At 42.4% G+C, this 26056-nt stretch overlaps 1 protein-coding gene across 1 annotated transcript in view; it reads left to right on the top strand.

Moving 5' to 3' along the window:
- Positions 1 to 24833, top strand: part of PTPRR (protein tyrosine phosphatase receptor type R) — a 129755-nt gene extending 104922 nt beyond the window's left edge. The window contains exons 11-14 of the mRNA XM_030214430.1: positions 6349 to 6459; positions 9817 to 9974; positions 10733 to 10846; positions 24036 to 24833. Of these exons, the coding sequence (XP_030070290.1) occupies positions 6349 to 6459; positions 9817 to 9974; positions 10733 to 10846; positions 24036 to 24129 (477 nt within the window). The 3' untranslated portion in view covers positions 24130 to 24833. The remainder of the gene's footprint in view (positions 1 to 6348; positions 6460 to 9816; positions 9975 to 10732; positions 10847 to 24035) is intronic.
- Positions 24834 to 26056: the final 1223 nt, after the last annotated feature.

Genomic DNA, 26056 nt, shown 5'->3' with positions numbered 1-26056 from the left:
ATAGTCCAGATGACTAAGTACCAGTGATTGTACCAGGTAGCGGAAGACATTCCTTGGGAAAAATGGTCTGACTCTTTTTAGTTTCCACATTGAGTGGAACATCTTTTTAGTTATGTTTTTTGCTTGATTCTCAAGTGTTAGGTGTCGATCAATGGTGACTCCAAGGATTTTTAGGGTGTCTGAGACTGGTAGACTTAGATTAGGTGTGTTGATGGTGGAACCATTTGCCTGGATATCTTCACCTTTGCAAGGATTTAGGACAGTTTAGAGGCCTCGGCTGTTCTCTGACCTCATCCTTGCATCTAACCATGTAGAGTTCCTCCATAGTTATTCCAGATTTTTTGAATACTATTCAGTCTTTTTGTCACTGCCACCACCACCACCTCTCCTGAGAGGTTATTCTATACATCCATCACACTTTGGGTGAAATGTTTTGTGTTACTCTTGAGTCTGTCTCTTTTAGAGTTTCATATACTGATTTCTTCTTCAAGGACTTCCTCTCCACTGAACAAGGTTCCTGTCTTGTACATCATACTTTTGAAACATTTGAATGTCTTCTATTATATTTCCCCACCCTGACTCCCCATCTCTTCTATCTTTTCCCGTTTTCCAGTGTACACACATTAAGTCTTTAGGTCTCATCCTACAAAAGCTTTTGATGCACATCCTGCACCTTTTTGGTCATCTTCTGTGGACCATCTCCAACCTGTTTATATCCTAAGAACATAAAAATTTGCCATATTTGGTCGGACTAAAGGTCCATAAAGCTTGCAGGATCCCAAAAAGTAGCAATTTTCCAAGCTACTGACACTCAGGTGTAAGCAATGGCTTTCCCCAGATCTACCTTACACAGCACAACAACAAAAAACATTTTTCGTGTGCTACTGGGCAAAAACCATTTGTCCTATACTAAATTCAGTGCGCGTATTCCAAATCCAAAGTCAGAATTGTTGTAACACGTCAGGAAATTTTGTTATGCATAAGTTTGTCCAAATGAATTAAGCACTCGGAAAGCATTGAATAATTTTTTACAGAACGAGTTTTACTCCAACAATTACCTGATCTACATCAAAGTTTTCGCAGTAAACAGCATATGAAAATGTAATGGAATAACAAAATTTCAAAAAAGTCTCGCATTCCAGTTTAAAAGTCTGTCTTCAGCAAGGCCCAGTATTGTTAAAAGTGCTTCAGGCATCTGCTTTTGCGTTTGTGACCGGTCATATAGTCCCCCATCATGTTGGGGTTCCAGCGGACTTGATATCTGTTCTTCATTGTAGAAATGTCTTTATGGAACCTCTCTCCATGTTCGTCACTTACGTGTCCCAAATTGGGTGGGAAAAAGTCAAGATGGGAATGTAAGAAATGCATTTTCAATGACATTCGCAGCCAAGTTGCTCATATGCATTAAGCATGTTGTCTACTAGTTCAGTGTAGTTTTCAGTTCGTCTGTTCCCAAGGAAGTTCTGCACTACTAGCACAAATGCATCCCAACCATTAATATTATAAGTGAATAGGCTTTGCATGTATAACTTAAAATCTAGACGCGTCAGGCAAATTTGGAGTTCATATTTGGAATCGGCAGGTTCAATTTAGTATAAATCACATGTTTTTCTCTCAGTAGCAAAATCATTGTTGCGTTGTGTAATAAGCCATATGGGAACAGATTAATGGGAACATTGGGCACTAAATTAATCCAGTGAAGAAGTACCTTAATATTTAGAGCAGCAAGCAAACCAGGTTCAAATCTCACTGCTGTTCTTTGTGACCTTGAGCAAGTAACTTTTAACCTGCCATTACCTCAGTTACAAATATTAAGTTGTGAGCCTTTCGGGGACAGGGAAATACCTGCTGTTCCCGAATGTAACCTGCTTTGAGCTGAAATAAGTGTGAGCCAAATCCTAATAAATAAATCCAGTCACTGCAGCAACAATCCTTTCAGTCCTCCTTGTGGAACCCTGCAATCATGAGCCTCAAATCTAACCACTAGGTGTCAGCGTTGCACAACAACTATGACTCCCTCCACCCGCCTAGCCCCGCAAAAGGCTACAGCCGGGAATCAAACCCGAGTTCCACTTCAGGGCAGTTCGGAGCACCGCCTGTGTCCCAGGAGATTTCTAGAGACAAAGTTCTGCCCAGAAAAGCAAATTTCAAGCATGAATTCTTTTACAAAGAGTTGGCAGAGATACAAACAGCAGGGAATGTGCATTTAAAATAAACTATTATATCTTGGCTAAATGTAGCTGGAACACTAATTACAAGCCGTTTGCATGAACAATGCCTTGTCAATGTCAACCCAGTGCTGACCTCCAATGAAACAGCTGGTTGAGTCAAGAAAACAACTCCAGGGGTTCCTGAACTCCCCAGAGAGTCAACACCATTGACAGGCTAACTGGAGCAGAGTGCTTCAGGAGCTCGACCTTCAGGTCCAGGGGTGTGCTGGTAAATTTTTAACAACAGGCTCTTTCTCTGGACGTAGACAGCTCTGCAGTTGGAAGGGCCAGGGGTGGCCGGGGGGAGCAACACTTGCCTCTCTCTCCTCCCTCCCTTCGTGCGGGCACGCTAGGCATACCTTTGCTGGCAGCCAATAAATGGACTGCCACCACTCCCAACATCTTGCTCTGAACAGCAGGCTGAAACTTCTCTCACATGCTCGAGAAGTCCCAGCCTGCTGCTCAGAGCTGGAAACAAGGAGCGGGGAGCAGCAGTAGTCTATTTACTTGGCTGGCAGGGCTCAGCTTCCCCACCAGCAAAGTAAAAGAGAATTCAGCAGGGGGCCCAAGCCCACATTTTGGGAGCCAGTTGTTAAAGTAGCCATGGAGGGCCCTACTTTAACAACCGGCTCCCAAAATTCTTAAAAACTTAACAACCGGCTCTTGCGAGCCTGTGAGAGCCTGCTCCAGCACACCACTGTTCAGGTCTTACAGTTGATGATGTGACTGAAGGTCCATTTTTCCCTTCTTGAAATGTGTTGCCATTGTAGATTCAGAGCTGAAGCCGTAGCTTGTGCGAGTCTCACTGTTCAACCAATATCTCATCCAAGAAGAATGGCAAGCAGGTTGGTCAGCATCATCGTAACTAACAGAAAGTGGCAATTTGGGACTTTATGTTTATGCAATGATTATTTTTGTGTTTCCAGTCAAATTAGCTCTTGAAGGGGTTTCTCCTCTATTTATTTATTTATTACATTTGTACCCCGCGCTTTCCCACATCTAGCAGGTTCAATGCGGCTTACAGAGTAAATAAAATTACAGAGTCTTGTGAAAATTACAAACTGTAATAAACATAATAATAGTGTGTTTTTAAGAATAAATGAACTGGATAAGGTAAACAAAGATAGGATAGGCAAAAGGAATAGGGACTGAGTGGGGTATGGTAGGAAAGAATGGGGAAGAAAAGGCTGGGGGATGAGTATAAGGAGGTAGGGAGAAGGGGTCTAGGGTACAATCAATGTCGGAGTCATTATCAGTGTCAGACCAAAGTTAGGTGGGTGGGTTGATAACATTAAGTTGGGTTGTTAGTGTAAGCTTGTTTGAAAAGATGTGTCTTCAACATTTTTCTGAAGGGTAAATAGACGTTAATTGTTCGGATAGATCTTGGCAAAGCATTCCACAAAGCTGGCTGCCCAAAAAGGAGAAACTGGATGCATAGTAGGTTTTGTATTTAATTCCTCTGCAGTTGGGAAGGTGTAAGTTAAGTTAAGTTCGTGAGGACACTGATCAGTAACTAATACCCAGTGTACCTGAACGTAACTCACCTTGATCTACTACTTCAAAAGGTGTGAGCAAAATTCAAATAAATAATAATATTTTGACTAGTAGAGCCGCCTTACACTGCCTCGTGGTAGGTAATGCACTGCGAAAGTGCAGAGAGTGGGAGAGCGACCAAGGATGCCAGAAACTGGAGGATGTTCGTTAATGAAGAATTTTATTAAAAGTTTCATTAACGAACATCCTCCAGTTTCTGGCATCCTTGGTCGCTCTCCCACTCTCAGCACTTTCCTGTTTTTACCGTGGGGTGTTTGATTTCTCTGCTTGCCGGCGGATCTCCTCCCAGGTAATGCACTGCACCATTTTTAACAACCTTTTTAAGATTATTTTCCAGAAGTGCAATATTTCTCTTTCCTTTGTTGTAAAAAGTACCTACAAGGTGTCTTGGGGACAAGAGAAATTAAGAAATGTTTAACAGAAATATTTAATAGACTGAGTTCTGTAGTCCTGTGTTAAAGAATGTATTCGATGTGTCTTACTCTATATTTGACATTGATATTTGTTCAGTAACAGAGTGTCATTCAGAAAGATGTTTTACAAAGCTGCTATCGTTGATTTATGCAGAGAATTGCGGACAGAATATTTGATTCAGAGCCAGGTTCCATCAGAGGAATGAATGTGTGAAACAGAGGCTCTAGACTTGTACTTTTAGAATATCAGAGCTTTAAATCTGCACTTGGGCCAGATGTACTACAAGGCTTTTGCCACTGTGTGCCTGTGAGATATGCTTCTTGATGTGAATTCATTTAAAACAACCTTGGAAATGTCAATGATATTGTCCCATGTTGTTTCATGTTATTTTTTCCCAAAATGACAAGGATAAAGCTGAAATGTTTTCATGTGCTTAATAGTGTGCATGCTTCCAAAAGAGCGTGCACTTTTCACAGTGTGCACTTTTCATAGTGTGCACTTGTCACAAAGTGTATACTTTTCACAAAGAGTGTGCACTTTTCACAGTGTGCACTTGTCACAAAGCATGTACTTTTCACAAAGTGTGCACTTTTCATAGTGTGCCCTTCTCACAAAGCATGTACTTTTCACAAAGAGTGTGCACTTTTCACAGAAAGTGCATGCACTATTTGCAAAGGGAGCACACTTTCAGAAAGCGTGCATACGCTTTTCTAATAGTGCTCTGATGTGTGAATTGTGTGTGCACAAATGCACTATCAAAAAAGTGTGCACTCACTTTGCAAATAGTGCACACTTAACAAAACAGCAAAATGAAAATTCCCTTACACAACACAGGAAACTAAACAAAACTCACCATTACATAATAGTGCTTAATTGCCCTGTTGTCACACATGTTTGTGTACACGTAAGCTGTGAAAAGGCTGGTATTCGGTATATTTACACACTCAAGTAGTACATGAATGCAGGTGCTCAGTTATAAAATGTTTTTTCCTATGCCTAATCCAAATATTTTATTTAAACACTATTATCCTGAATATAACAGAATGTATAGGACTGAAATATTTCTGTGATGCAGATTTGACGCTAACTCATGCAATGCTGTGATTTTTGTTTTCATCCCAGACAAAACGAATTAGTTCAGGGCCCCTTTTACTAAGCCACGTAGGCGCCTCCGCATGCCCAACACGTGCCAAAATGAACTTACCTTGTGGCTCTTGCGGTAATTATATTTTTGGCGCGCGTCTGCAAACTGTATTTTTTATTTTCGGACATGCATAGCAGATGTGCACCAAGTGGCATCTGATGCGCATAGGTCTTTACTGCCCAAATTCTTTACCGCTAGGTCTGTGGCTGGCAGTAAGGTCAGAGAGCTAAAATGGGCACGTGGCAATTTTGATTTTGCCACACGTCCATTTTCAGGGGGGAAAAAAAGAGGCCTTTTTTTTACAGTCGCGCTGAAAAATGATTCCGCGCGCACCCAAAACCCACGCCTACACTACCGCAAGTCACTATTCATCTCGCCTTTGTAAAAGGACCCCTCAATTTGTTACCTATGAGTTTTTAGGACCCTCATCATTGCGTATGAAAAAAAGACCTCTATGTGGTCTGCAAACCTCACAGTGTTTTTGGATGCTTTTTCTTGGGTTAGCAGACGAATTGTGACAGTCCGCACAGGATGGGGGGAAATTCCATAAACGGTGCTGGGAAGATCTGCTCTAAACGGTGCACTGCGTGGAGCGCCCTTCATAGAATACTAGCTTAGCGCGGATCTCACACCTAACTTTGGGCACGGCACTTCCTCCTGAAACTTGTTGTAAATGCTGGCTTACAACTAATGACCGTATTCTAAAATGTCGTGCCTAAATTCTGGGGATGCCCTTGACCCGCCCATGCCCCTCCCAGGGCCACGCCCCCTTTTCAGTTGCACGCTATAAAATTTAGGTGCTCATTTTATAGAATAGAGCGCAAGGCAGATCTATGTGTAAACCCAAATGAGTTGCGAAGTAACACCAGTTATTGAATCTTAGGTGCCCTCGTTATAGAATTATCCTGAAGATGCACAAACCCGTATAGGTTGTTTGCGATCAACTGTTTTTGTATATAAGTGACATAAATTGCTAAAAACGGAGTACGGAGCAAACGTTTTTCAGTTTTATTCGTTCTGTTTCAGAAATGTGTGCTGTATTGGCCAGAAAAAAGGGGAATATATGGAAAAGTTGAGGTTCTTGTCAACAGTGTGAAGGATTGGGACTACTACACTGTCCGCAACCTTACGTTAAAGGTAAATATTGGTGTCATAGAGGTGAGATATAGACTGGAGTGGGTGGGCCTGTTACAAGAAATGATTTATTTTGGGGGAAAGAGCTCTAGAGCACTCGCTACTGTTTATAATTTAAGAGCAGGCGCTGTATTTATAAGTTTTAGGATATTAATTTCTCCACCAATCACCAAAGGTGATAATTGCAATAGATTAAATAAATTAAGTTTATATAAAAGATACCATATACTCAGAACACAAAGAGACCGTATTTTTAGCTTCAAAAAGGTTTATTTTAAAATACAATTTCACACGAGAGGTAGGTTTTTAAAAGGATCTTAAAACAGAGAATTTGTGCATAAAATAGAACAAAGTAACAGGTAGGTTAACTCACAGTCCTTGTTACAAGCATGCTGTGGTCCAGCTGATTGATGAGCACATGGTCAGGACAGGAGCAGGGCTTCTGCAGTGAGTGGATCTGAGTTGCTTGCAGCTGGAGAGAGAGAATCTGTGTTGCAGTTGAAGGGAAGCATCTGCTTGACTGGAACAGCTTCTATCTTTTATACTCTTGCAAGCTGCAGGAAGACATGCCATGTGTATCTCTGTCCTGGTTTCCTGGTTTGCACACGACCCTTGGGCATTTGCAAAGCATTGTGGTATCTTGGTCTCATGTCTTATGACATCACAAGACTTGCTGTCTGGATTTTGCTGACAAATGGTTTATTGTAGTGCAGGGTTTTTCCTGCTTGAATTTCTGTGATAAGATTTGTCTGGGGCAGCCAGCAGGTGTCCTTTGTTTTTAGTAGCTGTATTTCACACCTTTCCCACCTGCCTGTCTCCTTGCCTCTACTGGATACCTTTGATATTTGTTGTGTTGATCAGCCAGGCTTTTTTGATCAGAGGAAGAGAGTCAATTTAACCTTGAGGCAGTCTCTTACTTGAGAAGTCTTTTGTTAAAGGGGGAGGTGAGGTCAGCAGTACCTTTGTCTTTTAAATGTTCCCCAAAGGGAGAGGGAAGAGGGCTTTGGAATGAAAGCCAGTTCTGCTGCAGTGTCAAATATACATTTTTAAAAGCTGCACAAATATATTGGTGTATATATATGTATCTGATCCAACACAACATCATGCTACACATTTAATTCTAATGATTGGCTTATACCATAACAGGCCCAAAATTTCACCTCTGCCCCCTCCCCAACTAAAGAAAATATTCAAATTTAATTTTCTCCTTCCTCTAAAGTAAAAGAAATACCTGTGTTGGCAGCGATCCCCAAGCACTGCCAGCCAAAGACCTCCTCCCCACCAAATGAACTTGTGTCTTGGACAACTGGTGGCAGTGTCCCCAAGCTGCCACTGCTCAGTTTCGCGCATCTGTGAAAACTGAGCATGCGTTAGTGGGGGGATGGATGGACCTGGAGGCTGGCAGTAGTGGCTCGGGGACATTGCCGCTGGTCACCAATGATGTAAGTTTGTTCAGCGATGAGGAGATCTTCAGCTGGCAGGGCTTGGGGGGGATCCCTGCCATCCATACTACGAGAGGACAAAGTTTGGGTGGGCCTGAGCCTAAAGTGGGCGAGCCCCAGCCCACCCAGGCCTACCCATGGCTACGCAACTGGCTCACTCCATCTGTAGGTCTCCAGATGTCCATAAATGGAAGGAGTCATCTCCAGTTGCTTCTGCTATTTTTCAAAATGGTGCCGACCTTGAATCGGACATCTTGCAGAGTGGCACCTACCGTTCTAAGGCAGGTACCATTTTGAAAAATAACAGTAGTGGGGTAGAAACAACTGGGGCAAGCTACTTTGTAGAAGATGGCAGGGAGGAAGTAAGAGGAAGGAATAGAGACTTCAGTTTTTAAATTTTGCCACAACTATTTTTTGAACAGGTGGGGAGGGAGCCTTTTATTTCATTTTGCTTTCCTCATGGTCTTATTTTTCTACACTGCCTCATTCATATTACTATTTCATTAAAAAAAAAAAAAAAACCTAAAAAACACACACACAAAAAACTAATGAATTAATATGCTCATCCCTAGTTTATCTAATTGTAAAAAACTGTAGGCCTAATTCACTAAGGGTATCTTTTACTAAGGTGTGCTCACATTTTTAGTGCATGCTAAAGTTGTGGGCATGCTAAACGTTAGAGACGCCCATAGGAATGCATTGGCGTCTCTAATGTTTAGCACGCCCACAATTTTAGCATGTGCCAAAAACATGAGCATGTTTAAAGAAAAGGCGGCTGAGGGGAGATATGATAGAGGTCTATAAAATAATGAGTGGAGTTGAACGGGTAGATGTGAAGCGTCTGTTCACTCTTTCCAAAAATACTAGGACTAGGGGGCATGCGATGAAGCTACAGTGTAGTAAACTTAAAACGAATCGGAGAAAATCTTTCTTCACTCAACGTGTAATTAAACTCTGGAATTCGTTGCCAGAGAATGTGGTAAATGCGGTTAGCTTAGCGGAGTTTAAAAAAAGGTTTGGACGGCTTCCTAAGGAAAAAGTCTATAGACCATTATTAAATGGACTTGGGGAAAATCCACTATTTCTGGGATAAGCAGTATAAAATGTTTTGTACGTTTTGGGGATCTTGCCGGGTATTTGTGACCTGGATTGGCCACTGTTGGAAACAGGATGCTGGGCTCGAAGGACCTTTGGTCTTTCCCAGTATGGCAATACTTATGTACCCTATAAGGCTTGTCTGTGGGAAAGAAAACCTAATGAAGTATCGTCAATTTTGCTCTCAAAATACAGTTCGTAAAGTTGTTGTTCTATTTGTTTTGTCATATAGAATATAAAAGAAAAAGAAAATAGAATAGAATTGCAGTAACATTAACCCTGTGCTTAACGTGACTAGGTTTTTAAAAAAATAATTATTTTTATTGACCTTTTTCAAATATAAAACAAACCTTTTCAAGACAGAAAAACAATTACATGAGTACATTGTACAATTGGCAAAGTTGAGTTTTACAAATAACAGATTACGACTGAGTAATAGGAGAAAGAAAAAGATGTAAAGTTTTCCATTTCTTAAATCCGTCTGGAGGACCCAATGAAGAATAAGCAATAGACCGTTCATATTTCTTGTATGACAAAATCAAGTTCCACCAGATATAGACGTTCACTTGAGAGTTGTCCTTCCAATGTGAAATAATTAATTTTTAATGCAACGGATATTAGAAAGTCAAACAAAAATAATTTATCTTCATCTGATAGGAAAAAATGGAATACAAATGGACTTCCAGATTATAAATTTTGGTAAAAATGATGCCTGGACACCAACTAACACTTTCAGCTTATTCCAGACATCAGACCAAAAAAGAACAAGATTAGGGCATGCCAATAAAAGATGCGTATTTTTGTCTCTTTTACTGATATTCAGCAGGGAAGCCAGTCACGCACCGTGAAACATTATTGGTACACATCTTGGCCTGACCATAAGACTCCCGACAGTGCTCAACCTCTTCTACAGCTCATGTTGGATGTGGAAGAGGACATGAAGGCAGCATCTTCCAGAGGACCTGTGGTAGTGCACTGCAGGTAACTTCCATGTCCTGAATAGGGTGGCCAAGGCTGAGTGGAGGTGTAGCCTAATGGTTATTGCAGTGGCTCTTGACCCTGCCAACTTGGGTTCAATTCCCACTGCAGCTCCTTTGTGACCTTGGGCAAGTCACTTAACCCTCCATTGCTCCAGGTACAAAAAAAAAAATCTAGATTGTGAGACCTCTAGGGATGGAGAAAGCATCTGCATATAATTTATTTAATTGGATTTTGCTCACACCTTTCTCAGTAGTAGCTCAAGGTGAGTTACATTCAGGTACTCTGGATACTTCTCTGTCCCAGGAGGGCTCACAATCTAAGTTTGTATCTGAGGCAATGGAGGGTTAAGTGACTTGCCCAAGATCACAAGGAGCAGCAGTGGGATTTGAAGTGGCCACCTCTGGATTACAAGACCGGTGCTTTAACCACTAGGCCACTACTCCACTTGATATTCAGTGCCGGTGCCTGGACATGACCTGGCACTGAATATCGGGGGATAATTTAGCCAGCGACGATCATCGTTTCAAAAACCGCTGTCCGCCGCTGGCTGAGTATTGGGGGATAGGTCTCGATGCATAAAACAGGAGCTGTAGTAAAATAGCATGAGTTAGTGGTAAAATAGCACGTCTTAATGGCAGCCTTTGTACAATCACTACCTCTGTTGACCATTAAAATATAGTAAAACATTCCATTTGTAAAGGTATCCATTTGTGAATGTTGGGATGGCTCACTTCTCTTTTATGTCTTCAAATTTCCAGTGCTGGGATAGGACGAACAGGCTGTTTTATTGCTACCACTATTGGCTGCCATCAATTGAAGACTGAAGGTGTTGTCGATGTTTTAAGCATTGTCTGCCAGCTGCGAGTTGATAGGTGGGTTTGTATTCTGGAATTTTCCTGGTCTTTCACTGCAAGGTTCTAAAATCAGATGAGATGACTTCTTGTTCTGAAATACTTTTCCTATGTAATAATTCTCACCTCCAACGTTCTAAAACCTGGCTGCCTGTGTCCGTAACTTGGGTCTCCGAAGCCTCAGCTGAAGTCACTGCAGGGGGAGGAGTAGGAGAAGTCTACTCCTCCCCCTGCCTACGAACCAGCTCTCACTGCCGCCCCCCCCCCCCTCGGCGCATCACCCAAGCCCTACCCCTCCCCCAACGCGCATCACCCAACCCCTACCCCTCCCCCTCCAGCTCAAACCGCATACCGCTCAGCTCACCTTCCCACGGATGACAAGAAAACAAAACAAAAGCGGAAAAAAGAAGCAGTGAGTGAAGCGCTGAAAACAACCCCCCCCCCCTCGGAACACCGGTGCCGCCAGTGAAGCGCTGAAAAGCCTCCCTGCCGTCAGAGAAGCGCTGAACACACTCCCTTCTCAATTCAGCTGGCGTTCGTGACAAAAATACAAGAAAAAACCCGCACGCGATGAACGCCCTCCCTCCACAGTTAACGCTGTGCTGGCTAACGCACACAAACACCGAAGAAAGGTAAGCAGGGAGGGCACCATCGCTAAATACAATAATCCCTGTCTTCAAGTAGGACCCAAGAGGGGCGGGGCCTGCAACACAGACATAAGGAAAGCAAGGGAAGGAGGGGGTCATGGAAACCACTTCCACACACACACACTCTCTGTACCTCTCTGTCTCACAAACACAGACACACTCTGTATGGTTAAAAACAAAACACAAAAAACCTTGCTAGCGCCCATTTCCTTTAAAACAGAAACGGGCCTTTTTTTTTTACTAGTAATCAATATATTACATCCACTGCAAGTAATTTATTTTCTGTCCTGTAGGATTTTAGAGATGTGCCGTCTTTTGAAATGTAATTCAGCCCCACCAATTAAACCCATGCCCTAAACTTCATGAAGAAAGTGCCTGGGTTTGACCCCATCTCCCTCATGCAAAGTCCTGGAGTTTAAGGGGAGCAGGTTTTCGGATAGGTGCGTGACAGCCAGTAAAGTTAAAAGGATGAAGAGAAAGCCAGAGGATGGCTTCTTTTTTTTTTTAAGTTTTGGTAGCGGGGCTGTCTGCCAGGGTTTATTGTGTGTTTTTTGCCAGTACTGTGCACTAAAACATTTTAATGCATGCTATTGGTAAGGCCAACATGGGTCCCTTTTTGGGACCTTGTCAGGTATTTGTGACCTGGATTGGCTACTGTTGGAAACAGGATGCTGGGCTTGATGGACCTTTGGTCTGTCCCAGTATGGCAACACTTATGTACTTGGGATTCTGAATGGAATCTTGCTACTCTTTGGGGTTCTACATGGAATGTTGCTACACTTTGAAATTCTGCATGGAATCTTGTTATTCTTTAGAATTCTAGAATCTTGCTACTCTTTGGGGTTCTACATGGAATGTTGCCACTCTTTGGGTTTCTGCCAGGTATTTGTGACCTGGATTGGCCACTGTTGGAAACAGGACACTGGCCTTGATGGACCTTCGGTCTGTCCCGGTATGGCAATACTTATTTACTTATGTAAATCAGGACCACCAGTGGCCCAACGTGGCCGCCGGCGGTAGTTCTGTCCGAGTGCATGCCATTTCTGGGGGAAAAAGAAAACTCCTTGAAATGGCTTGTGTGTGCTGGTAACCCGGTGGTAACTGGGCATCGCCACGCACTACCTGGTTACTGTGGGTGGCGGTAAGGGCTCCCTACCACATGGCCACGCAGTAAGAGTTCTCTTATCGCGTGGCCATGTTTGTCTGGAGGCTCTTTACCCGCTGCGGTAAAAAGGGCGCTGGTGTGCAGGAAAAACAACTCGTGCAGCTAACCCAGGACTCTTTTTCCTGCAGCAAGGTAAAAGGACCCCTGAATGCAAAAAAAAAAGAAAAAAAAGAAAATAACAACCAAAAAGAAATACGAAATAAAAAAACACAATCACAATTGTAGCAAAGCAGTTTACATAAAAAATTGCAAAATAAAATATATGAAAAAAATACAGAACAATGTAAAAAGTTACCCACCCAGAAAACTAATAAAGCAATTCCTTATTCTCCAAAAATTCAAACAAAGTCAGCACTTTAAAGAGTCTTCCAAAGCATAGATAATTTGTCTCTGCATCAGTGGCGTTCCTAGGGGGGGTTGACACCCGGGGCGGATCGCCGATGAGCCCCGCCCCCCCGGGTGCAGCGCCCCCCGGTGCAGCGCGACCCCCCCGGCGAAAAGACACCCCTCCACCCCGGCAAAAGAACCCCCACCCCGGGGTGCACACCGCTGGGGGGGGTGCCGCGCGCCGGTCAGCTTCGTTCGTTTCCATGCTCCCTCTGCCCCGGAACAGGTTACTTCCTGTTCCGGGGCAGAGGGAGCATGGAAACGAACAAAGCTGATCGGCGCGCAGCACCCTCCCAGCGGCGTGCACCCGGGGCAGACCGCCCCCACTGCCCCCCCCCCCCCTTGGTACGTCTCTGCTCTGCATGCATTTCAGAACACTTTTTTTTTCCATAATTTTGGACCTGCTTGTTTTCCAGTGGATACTAAATGTATCCAACATTGGAAGCAGAAGAAGATGGTGTTGTAAAGAATGAAACACTCTAGCCGGACAGTAGGACCTCACCAGACCAGCCAAATAATGAGGAAGACCTCTGTAATAACATTTATAAATGAGGCCTAAATCTAAATCTAGACTGAAAGCCCACCTCTTTAACATTGCTTTTGACTCGTAACCACTTGTAACCACTCGCCTCCACCTACCCTCCTCTCCTCCTTCCTGTACACATTAATTGATTTGATTTGCTTACTTTATTTTTTTGTCTATTAGATTGTAAGCTCTTTGAGCAGGGACTGTCTTTCTTCTATGTTTGTGCAGCGCTGCGTACGCCTTGTGGCGCTATAGAAATGCTAAATAGTAGTAGTAGTAGTAGGCCTAGTACCTTTGAATGGATCCGTGCCTCAACTATTAGCCAATGCAACTCCTGACACGGAGGTGTCACATGACGTATTTCTCTTTTCTTATGATTAACATGATGGCCACATTCTGTAAAGTCTTTAAGCGCTTTAAAGTAAGCGCAGGCAACCCTAAATACTGAATTACTGTAATCAATTTTTAACGAATGCATCAACAGCGTGAACTTGTCCCTCTCTAAAAAAAAAAAAAAAAAAGGCAAGGCCTACACAGAAGATGGAGAAGCCAAAAACAAGATTTCACTCCAGGCAAAGTCAGTAGGCAGGCAGCAGACAGAAGAGTAATCCAGGTACAGGCAAAAGTCAGTAAGGAGGGACAAGTAGATAAGAAGCAGACTACAGAGTTAGTAACACCTACCAAGGTAGAAGCCGAAACACAGAGGCAAAGGAAAATAGTGCTGGCGTCTGACCTCAGCAGAAACCAGCAGAGAAGGGAAGCTGCCATAGGACAGGAGATAACAAGGAGACAGACAAGGGCCAATGAGAGAGAGAGAGAAGGGAATCCAAGACAGCCAATAGGCTGGGGATCAACAGAGGGAGGAGACCAGTAGCCCGAATGTCAGGGTTGGCCAATCCTCAGCAATGCAGAGGGTGGACCGCAGGGCGAAGCACCGGGAAGATGGATGGCAGAGCCGAGGACATGGGCGGATCAAAATGGAGGGGAGTCTTGCGCTTCTGGAGGAAACCGCCGCTGCTGCCGAGGCGGGAGGACTCGTGTTGCCGGGGGAAGTCGCGCAGCAGGCAGGGGCCGCCGAGGACGCGGTGAGGAGCATGACAGGCACACTGAAAAATGGATCTGCGCGTGTTCAAAACAGGCGCCTACGCTAGTGCAGGCCATTTTTCCACACACCTTAGTAAAAGGACCCCTCAGTGTCTTATGCCGTCTGCATTTTTGGCAATGCAAAGTGCCCAACATCACAGTGTCTTCAAAAAAAAAAAAACAGAAAAGTTGATTTTTAATAAGTCAAAGTACCATTCTTTGTTCTGTAATGAATCATTGTGGTATATTATTTTCCTGTGCTCATGGGTTAGACAGGATGCATTGCAAGCAGTTAGAGTAATAGGCAGGAAAAGCTGCTCTCTGTTCTGTGATCTAATAGTCACACAGGGTGTGAACCTTTTCAACATTAGGAGAACAAAAAGCATGAAATATGTTGCACTTAATACCCTGCTGGCAGCATTCTTCACAGCCAGCCTGTTGCAGGTATTTGAGTTCGAATGCCATATACACGCTAATATATAAAGTCTCCATTTAGTAGGGCTGATAAGGAGTCTATGGCAAACAGAGTTAGTACCAGCTGACGGAAGCCTTTTTTAATGTACCTTTTCCATTGATTAATTAAAAAAAAACTTAAATAAGATACTCTAAGAAATATACATGACAAATTCACAAACCTGTGGAAGGAAAGAGGAAAGGGAAATGGGACTTGATATACCGCCTTTCTGAGGTTTTTGCAACTACATTCAAAGCGGTTTACATATATTCAGGTACTTATTTTGTACCAGGGGCAATGGAGGGTTAAGTGACTTGCCCAGAGTCACAAGGAGCTGCAGTGGGAATTGAACCCAGTTCTCCAGAATCAGAGTTCGCTGCACTAACCACTAGGCTACTCCTCCATTCATTCCACCAATAAGAGCCAACCTCATCAGTGATGTCACAATGGCTTGATTGCCCGATACTTGGCTCACTTCTGATATTGTGATGTCATAAGGGAAAGTAGGAAAGGGAAATGGGACTTGATATACCGTTTTTCTGTGGTTTTTGCAACTACATTCAAAGCGGTTTACATATATTCAGGTACTTATTTTGTACCAGGGGCAATGGAGGGTTAAGTGACTTGCCCAGAGTCACAAGGAGCTGCAGTGGGAATCAAACTCAGTTCCCCAGGATCAAAGTCCACTGCAGTAACCACTAGGCTACTCCTCTACTCAAAAGACAGGACAAAAAGATTTTTCATCGTCTAAATTATTTAATCATTTATTTATAATTTTTCATTTTACAAGGGTCACTTGCAAACAGTAATAGAGAGATGACTGTACATTAATACAATATTAGAAGAAAACAAATCTCAACTAGATAAATGGATTATATACAATCTTTCTCTTTCTTAGACCACAAAATAAATAGGGAGAGTGAAATCGTCTAAATTATTTTATTTATTTATTTGTGACATTTATATCCCAGATTATCCCAAACAAGTTTGAGTTCAATGTGGCTTACAATAAACAGTATAGGATACATAACAAAGAATAATGCATAAGAAAGTAATTTGTTATAAGAATCCAATTTTACAATACAGTATCATAAACACACTGGGATAACTATGGAAGTTTAACATTTAGAAAATCTATTATGAATGAGAAATTGTACATGAAGCAAAGAGAAAGTTAATGGTAAACAGAGTAATGATCAATTCAGGTAATAATTAATTGTTTGAGATATGGTTGTTCTTTGTGAGGGTTTGTTTGAATAGGAATGATTTGAGGATTTTGCGGAATCTAGTATATTCCTGGATACTTCTTATTTTGGGTGGGAAGGAGTTCCACCATTTGGTTCCTAAGTAAGTGAAGTCTGCAGAGTGGACAGTTTTGTAGATCACTTTTTTGCAGTTTGGGAGGTGTAGTCTGAGATAGTTTCTTGCCTCATATTTAGTGTTTCTTTGAGGTACGTTTATTAATGGTCCCATATAGTCTGCCATTTAAGATTTGAAAGATAAAGGTGCAAAATTTCAAGGTGATTCTCGCTTTGATGGGAAGCCACTGTAGCTTATTCACCAACCTTATTCAACCTAATGATGACACCTCTAGCTAAATCGCTATCCAACCAAGGTCTTAATCCGTATATTTATGCAGATGATATCATGATATACATCCCGTTCAAGCATGACCTAACAGAAATTGCAAAAGAAATCCAACATAGCCTCCAAATAATGAATTCATGGGCGGAAAAGACACAGTGTCTCATCCTATCCTCACAATACAACTCAAACAAAAAACAACACTATATACACCCCAGACTACACTCTTACGGTCTCCGATAGTTTGAAAATCCGGGGAGTAACGATTGATCGAAACCTTACACTAGAAGACCATGTGAAAAATACAACAAAGAAAATGTTCTACGCCATGTGGAAACTTAAACGAATCAAACCCTACTTCCCAAGAGACACATTCTGCAGCCTAGTACAGTCAATGGTGTTAAGCCACCTAGACTACTGCAACGTAATATACGCGGGTTGTAAAGAACAAGTCATTAAGAAGCTTCAGACAGCCCAAATACGGCAGCCAGACTTATATTCGGGAAAGCAAAATACGAAAGCGCCAAATCGCTAAGAGAGAAAGTACACTGGCTTCCACTAAAGGAACGAATTGCGTTCAAAGTATGCACCATGGTCCATAAAATTATACATGGAGAAGCTCCGGCCTACATGTCAAACCTCATAGACCTACCTGCTAGGAATGCTAAAAGATCAGCCCATACATTCCTCAACCTCCATTACCCCAACTGCAAAGGATTAAAATATAAGTCCACCTACGCAACCAGCTTCTACATTTGCACACAGCTATGGAACGCACTCCTGAAGACCATAAAGACAACGCAAGATCTAACCATCTTTCGTAAACTACTGAAAACGGACCTATTCAAAAAAGCATACAACAAACAATCATCCTAACTTCTAAACAACAACAACAACGAAGAATAAGACCGAAACGACATAACCACTGCCCAACACTATTACTCTCACCATAATACCATCATCTGAGCAACTACATAAAGCCGACACCTACACAAGACCACAATGTATTCTTCTACCACATACATACGCACTTGATTGCAAAACCACGTGTTAACAAGTACGCAAGCACACAATGCATTCTTCTACCATGTATGTACGCACTTGATTGCAAAATCATGTGCATATCTCAAGTCCGGAAATGGCAATCGCCATAACGGCAAATGTAAGCCACATTGAGCCTGCAAATGGGTGGGAAAATGTGGGATACAAATGCTACAAATAAATAAATAAAATAAAATAAAGGGGAGGCACTTTCAAAATGAGAGATTTTATATATGAACCTGGCTGCAGTGTTTTGAGCTGGTTGGAGTTTTTTCAACAGGTTCTCCTTACAGCCAGAATATATAGCATCACAGTAGTCCAAATAGGATAATGTTAATGATTGTACCAATAATCTGAATGTTTCTGATGAGAAATAGGATCTGATCCTTTTCAGTTTCCAAAGAGACCTGAAAGATTTTGTGATTACTGAGGAAACTTGAGAATCATAAATGTTAAATGTTTGTCTATAATTATTCCTAGGATTTTCAGGTTATTGTCAATGGGGAATGAAGTGCTGTCAGTTGTGAAACTGTTGTAGTCGATTTGATGACCACGAATTTAGTTTTTTTTCTTTATTTAGTTTTAGTTTGGATTCTGAGGCCCAGGTTTCCATCAGATTTAAGCTTTGCTGCCAAATCTATGGCTCTTGGTAGCAAATGAAAGTTCAGTGTCAAATGTCTATCTCTATTGCAAAGCTTTCTCGCTAATGTGCAACAGATCAAGTGTAAAATGGTAACTGCGGTCAAACTGGCATCGCACTGCTTGTTCACACCTTAAAAATATGAGGAGTCACCTTAGATATCCAGCAATCCTTTGAGTCACTTTAATATCCCATAAGTGCTTTGGGGCATTACATCTGATCAGAACTTTTAGATCTATGTTGGATAGGTTTTCAAGGCACAAACTTGTGTATGCATTAATAATGAATAGACTACACTACGTTAATGCTCTCTTTAATGGCCTACCACAATGCATGATTTAATAGATGGCAGTCCATCCAAAATGTAGCTATTAGGGTTGCCATGGGTGCTAAGCGTTCTGATAGGATCTCATCACTTCCAAAAGAAGCACATTGGTTACCGTGTAAATTTCAAATGCAATTTAAGTTGTTAACTTTAACCCACAAAGTTCTTTATGCAGGACATCTGCAATATTTAACAAACTCATTCATCCCTTACTGCCCTTTATGGTCACTTAGGGCCCTGTTTACTAAGCCGCACTATAGGCGTGCTAGCGATTTTAGCACATGCTAAAAATTAGCATGCGCTACCGCTAGAGACACCATCCTATATAATAAAATGCACCTTCAACATTCTGAAGCCGACTGCATGGCTGAGGCATTCCTGCTCTCTGTATCCATCTCCTGAATTGACATCACCTACTTCCGGGTTCGTCACAAGCAGAAGTGACCAACCACACGAGGTTTCTCGGCTTCAGAATGTTGGAGGTGCATTCTGTTAAATAGGATTGGTCAGTTCCTTTCCTATATAATAAAAGGCACCTCCAACATTCTGAAGCTGACTGCATGGCCGAGGCATTCCTGCTCTCTGTATCCATCTCCTGAATTGACATCACCTACTTCCGGGTTTGTCACAAGCAGAAGTGACCAACCACACGAGGTTTCTCGGCTTCAGAATGTTGGAGGTGCATTCTATTAAATAGGATTGGTCAGTTCCTTTCCTATATAATAAAAGGCACCTCCAACATTCTGAAGCTGACTGCATGGCCGAGGCATTCCTGCTCTCTGTATCCATCTCCTGAATTGACATCACCTACTTCCGGGTTTGTCACAAGCAGAAGTGACCAACCACACGAGGTTTCTCGGCTTCAGAATGTTGGAGGTGCATTCTGTTAAATAGGATTGGTCAGTTCCTTTCCTATATAATAAAAGGCACCTCCTACATTCTGAAGCTGACTGCATGGCCGAGGCATTCCTGCTCTCTGTATCCATCTCCTGAATTGACATCACCTACTTCCGGGTTTGTCACAAGCAGAAGTGACCAACCACACGAGGTTTCTCGGCTTCAGAATGTTGGAGGTGCATTCTATTAAATAGGATTGGTCAGTTCCTTTCCTATATAATAAAAGGCACCTCCAACATTCTGAAGCTGACTGCATGGCCGAGGCATTCCTGCTCTCTGTATCCATCTCCTGAATTGACATCACCTACTTCCGGGTTCGTCACAAGCAGAAGTGACCAACCACACGAGGTTTCTCGGCTTCAGAATGTTGGAGGTGCATTCTATTAAATAGGATTGGTCAGTTCCTTTCCTATATAATAAAAGGCACCTCCAACATTCTGAAGCTGACTGCATGGCCGAGGCATTCCTGCTCTCTGTATCCATCTCCTGAATTGACATCACGTACTTCCGGGTTCGTCACAAGCAGAAGTGACCAACCACACGAGGTTTCTCGGCTTCAGAATGTTGGAGGTGCATTCTATTAATAGGATTGGTCAGTTCCTTTCCTATATAATAAAAGGCACCTCCAACATTCTGAAGCTGACTGCATGGCTGAGGCATTCCTGCTCTCTGTATCCATCTCCTGAATTGACATCACCTACTTCCGGGTTCGTCACAAGCAGAAGTGACCAACCACACGAGGTTTCTCGGCTTCAGAATGTTGGAGGTGCATTCTATTAAATAGGATTGGTCAATTCCTTGAAGCACAGCCAGAGCTCAGCGTCCTGCACAGTAACGCACCAGAGAGAGGGGGGGGGGGGGCCTGACACCAGAGAGAGGGAGGGAGGGAGGTATCTCTGTCACACACACTCTCTCTCACAGTCAATGTCTTTCTCTTTCTCACTCTCGCACACGGTCTCTCACACACTCTGTCTCACACTGTATCACATTCACTCTCTATGTGTCACACAGTCACTCACTCACTCTCTTGGTCTCATACACTCAGTCTCACAGAGAGTCAGTGTCTCACACACACTCTCTCTCTCGCACACACTGTATCTGTGTGAAACACACTCTCTCTCTCACACTGTGTCTCACATACGCACTTGCACACACTCTCATTCTCACACACACACACACTTGCACATTCACTCTCTCTCTCTCTCTCACACACAGTCACTCTTACATACACTCTCTCAAAGATACACACTCCGAGGAAAACCTTGCTAGCGCCCGTTTCATTTGTGTCAGAAACGGGCCTTTTTTAATAGTATATAAATAAACGTGGATCCCTGCTGGCTGAATACTGCTTCCTAAAAGCCTTGTTTTGTGCTATGTTTATGGAGAAAATGCTTAGTAAATAGGACCCTTATATCGGAAACCTGTTGGGCAGGAAAATAATCTGTACGCTTGCTTGTAACATATCTCTACGGCAATAATATAAGCTGGTGCCTAGAGATAGGCACCGCCCATGTGTGTCAAAGGTGCCATTAATTGAGAATTAGTTACTCATGTGCACTAGGAGTTATTCTATAAGGTAGGACCTAACTGCAAGAGGGGTATACACGTAGGCAGAGCATGGGCGGGCCATGGGCATATTTCCTAGTTACACACATCACTTGGCGTGCCAACTAGTGCCTGCCATTGATATGGCATAAGAGGATGTGGCTGAACATGGGGGGGGGGGGCAATGCCAACTTATGCTAGTATTCTATAACGAAACTGTGACGCCAAGATGCCATTGTAGAATCGGTGCTACGGATGTGACATTGGGCACCTAGACTGAGGCACCAATTTCTAGAATTGCCCCTCTTGAGACTGAATTTGGAAAAGGACTCGTAAATCTAAATCTAGATCCAAGGCATTTGAGCCTTGAAACGGCCTGTTGTAACTTGAAGCAAGCAAGATTGAACTGGAAGGCACAAGTAGGGCACTTAGATTGCCAGCACCTGCTAATGTAATTTTTTTTGTCCTAAGGTTGATGTGGGCAAGGCAGACAGGTAGACAGTGATGACTAAAGAAGGTCATAGAAGGAGTCTAGAGATATGTAATGGCATAAAGAGAACGTAGGTTGATGATGAAGTGATGCAGACAGAGGGTTGACAACTCAGTTCTTAATAATGACTGTTACACATCGTAGTCGAGGGGAACCTTCTCCAAAGAAAGAGTATAAATGGCAATGCTGAATTTACCTTTTAAATGACATTTTTATGTCCTTTTCAAGTAACTGCATTATTCGTGCTCTATTCAATCATGGCAGGTGTCATGTCACCCAACAGATCTCAACATAGAATGATAACATTAGATTAAAACAAAAGAAAAAATTGGACATTAGCTATTCCAATCATTAGGACCTGCTGAAAAGCAATTAACAAAAACAAAGACAGGTAACTAGATATTTATTTATTTGTGACATTTATATCCCACATTATCCCAAACAAGTTTGAGTTCAATGTGGATTACAATAAACGGTATAAGATACATAACAAAGAATAATGCATAAGAAAGTAATTTGTTGTAAGAATCCAATTTTACAATAACAGTATCATAAACATACTGGGATAGCTATGGATATTAACATTTAGAAAATCTATTATGAGTGAGAAATTGTACATGAAGCAAAGAGAAAGTTAATGGTAAATAGAGTTATAACCAATTCAGGTAATAATTAATTGTTTGAGATATGGTTGTTCTTTGTGAGGGTTTGTTTGAATAGGAATGATTTGAGGATTTTGCGGAATCTAGATATGCAGATAACAGGAACAAAACATAAATACGACAGCAAATAAAGACTTTACGGCCTTTCCAATCTGCCCATGTGACCTACTGAGCTCTACAGTCCCTTCTTTTCCCTCAGAGATCCCAAGTAGATTGAACATAAACGTTTTGAGTGGTAGAATGATCATGTTTTTTCCTTCTCCCACTCAAATTTTTATTTCTTTTCTACCCAGGAATTCAGATACTGTCCTTGTTTCCACCACCTGCACTGGGAAGCGTATTCCATAACAATGCGCGTAACTTAATTAGTTAAGAAGCTAATCAGCACTAATAATTGGATGTTAACAGCCAATTATCAACAGCAATTGGCATTAATTAGAATTTACGCGCACTACTTGCAAGGCGTATTCTGTAATGTGGTGCACGTAAATTATAAGTCACGTGGTTGAAATGTGGGCATGGTTATGGGCGGGTCATGTTCGTTTCTAAAATCTACGCGTGTTCTTATAGAATACACCTGCTCCATACCTAATTTATGTGTCAGGATTTACACCAGGATTTACTTGGCGTAATTGACCACGACTAAATATAGTCATGCAGACCGGCACTTGGCATAATCCATAAACTGTGTGGAAATGCAGGCTTATTCTATTTTGGTGCCAAATTTATGGGTATGATATATAGAATCTGGTCCTATGTGGAACTGACATTTCAGCCATTGTCCTGTGGCTTTCTTCAGGGGGTGCTGTGAGGTCTTTAGTTTGGGTTCTCAAAGCTGATTGGTGGGATATCCTCAGAAAAGAAGATTTTGGCAAGAACTTGAGACAAGAAATTTTGGGGCCATTTTACTAAGCCAGTTAACTTCCGAGTTTCCGCGTGGCTACTGCGTGGTCCGGGTGGTAATTTTATTTTTGGCACGTATCCACTATGTGCGCCAGAAAATAACTTTTATTTTCTGTTGCGCAGCAGTACCAGGCGGTAAAAGGCATTTGACACATGTAGACCATTACCGCCCGGTTAACGCGTGAGACCTTACTGCTAAGTCAACGGCTGCCGGTAAGGTCTCAGACCCAAGATGGATGCGCGTCAATTTTCATTTTGCACGTCCATTTTCAGTCAACTGTGCGCTTGAAAAATGGATCTGCGCACATCTAAAACACACGCCTACGCTACCACCGGCCATTTTTCAGCGCACATTAATAAAAGGACCCCTTGGTTGGTTACAAATTTGGATTTTGACGGGAAAGTTCATTGGTCACAAAATCCAAATTTGGAACCAACCGACTTCCCCACAAAACATTTTCTGCCTTCCTGAGGAAACTGCCCACCCGCAACCCCAACCAATCAGCTTTGAGAACTCACTATATAAAGACAAAATTCAGACGACTTCACAGATCTCCCTGAAGAAAGCCACAGCACGGTGGCTGAAACATCGGTTCCACTTACTCCGACAAAGGAAAACCCAAGCAACCGCAACCACCTCGATGCCAGCCGTAAAAAGCCAAAGAGGATATTTTTTGTGTAGTTTTATGAATAGAATCTGTTATGATGTCCAAATAAAAAAAATAATTTAAAAATACCTTTTCACCGGTATCATTTTGTGGTTGCCTTTACCGTTTATGACGGCAAGACATGTGCAAGAAACGAAATTGAACATTCTTTTGCAAGCCTTCCAAAGAATGTCGATGTGCTTTCTTTATACAGGGGTGGAATGGTTCAAACGAGCGAGCAATATGAGTTTGTGCACCATGCACTGAGTCTCTACGAAAACAGACTTTCTGCAGAAGCTGTCCAGTGAAACACCGAGGTACAGATCAGAATAAGAATCAGCCTTTTAAGGTACTTTGTTCCTTCACCTACCAGCAGTATGTTCACAGAGCACGGTATGCTGTGGTGGAAAACAATTCAAGGTTAACCTGGGATAGAATCGCAGATAGTTCGACAACGAAGGGTCTGAACAATGGACAGTTGCTGTAAAAGAACATTACAATTTCCAAAATAAGTTATACCACGAGGGTACTGTGACGATAACTAATGTACACGGATTAGATTTGTTCCTGTTTTATGCCATACAGAACGTACGTACTGCAACTACAGTGAAATGAGCTATGGGATTTCTTCTGGAGAAACGTGTATGAATGCTCCAGCGTTTGCAAAATCCTCTGTCTTGTGACTGGACTGTCCGCTGTTAAAACTGTACCTGTTAAGTGATTTTATTATTTTACTGTGCGGTGAGCTTGTTTTCTCGCCCACTTAACGATTCTTGCGGCTAACGCTGCAAGCGCTTAATCATAATTTTTAACAACAATATTCCTTGTTTTCAAAATCAGTTACCGTTTTTTTTAATGAAAGTGTGTTCTTTGTACTTCGGTCTGTTCAATGTGTGTTTATAGTAGGTTTAACAAAGCTGTGACAAAGCACAATAGCCCTTCGGTCCTGTGTGTTTGCATTTAATTCATGCTGTGGATTGGTTTAGAAACTGCCTTCTACTTTAGACCTAAAATATACCGTGTGTTTGTAAAATTGTGTGTGTTATTTTACTTTGACAAAAAAAAAAAAAAAGAATCTTTGTAGCAAACACAGACCGATAAGGATTTTGACTATGTTTTTGTCTTTTGTGAGTTAAAATTATGGAAAATGTAATGTCACTTCCTACAAGATCTGTCTGACTGTGGAAATGTGTCAACCCTGGAGCAAATTGCTGCCTTACACTTCTCTGTCAGGATTTGATCTCTCTTGGCTGATTACGAAGTTGTCCGGTCTGCTCACAGCGAATACCTGAAGGTTTGCGCAAGTTTTTAATTCAATAATGTTAACCACAGGAGCCGACTCTGTGGGTGCTGTGGGTGTTGAGCACCCCCAATAATTTTGAAAAGTTGGCTCCTATGATGTTAACCTTCATTCATACCGCCAATCAGGGCTTTTTTTTTTGAGGGGGTACTTGGGGGCAGTGGTGTGCTGGAGCCGGCTCGCACCGCTCACAAGAGCCGGTTGTTAAATTTTTTAACATCTTGCGAGCCGGTCGTTCTGCAGGGCGAGCCTGCTCCAGTAAACCAGGTAAGCAAGGCAGGAGGGCGCCACAAGCTATACTTACCAGGTTTCCCTCACCTCCCACCACTGGATCTCTCACTGGCTTTTGAGGCGATGCTGCAAGAAAGGAGCGTTGTCAGGATAAGAGTCTTCTCTTCTCGCACACCCTCCCCTTCTCTTCTCTGAACCCAACACCTTCTTCCTCTTAGCTCTTGAGATGGAGCCCAGGGCGGGCTGTATGGGGAGGGGCTGCTTGCTCTGATTGAAGTCTTTATCATACTGGTGGCCTTTGCTAAACTGAGTACCGGCACCTTTTCCATTATCTGCTAAAATTGACCCATGGACCCCAAGTTTTAATGAAAGAGCTCAGGCTCTTCACACCAATTCTACCTTGTGACAGGTTGCAGGAGGCCTGGCTATTGTGGGGTGGGTCCCTCAGTGATCACCCCGTCCCTGAAGGGTGGCCTGGCGTTTGAGTACAGGCACCCTTTTTGGTTAGAAAAAACTCACTGCTGCCAATACTTTACACTTGATTTTAAAGACATGGATACTTTTCTTGGGTCCAGTCTAAGATGCTATGATGTTGTAAATTTTCCTTTTCCAATTTGTCAAAGCAAAGAGTAGCCGCAGAGATTTGCGCTTCCTTTTCCCGTAGATACTTTTTTCCCCCCATCAAGTAAGAAAGAAAAGAAACA

This window comes from Microcaecilia unicolor, chromosome 9 (assembly GCF_901765095.1).
Source record: "Microcaecilia unicolor chromosome 9, aMicUni1.1, whole genome shotgun sequence".
Classification (NCBI taxonomy): Eukaryota; Metazoa; Chordata; class Amphibia; order Gymnophiona; family Siphonopidae; genus Microcaecilia; species Microcaecilia unicolor.
The sequence above is the reverse complement of the archived record's forward strand: the minus strand, read 5'-3'. Positions and strand labels throughout refer to the sequence as shown.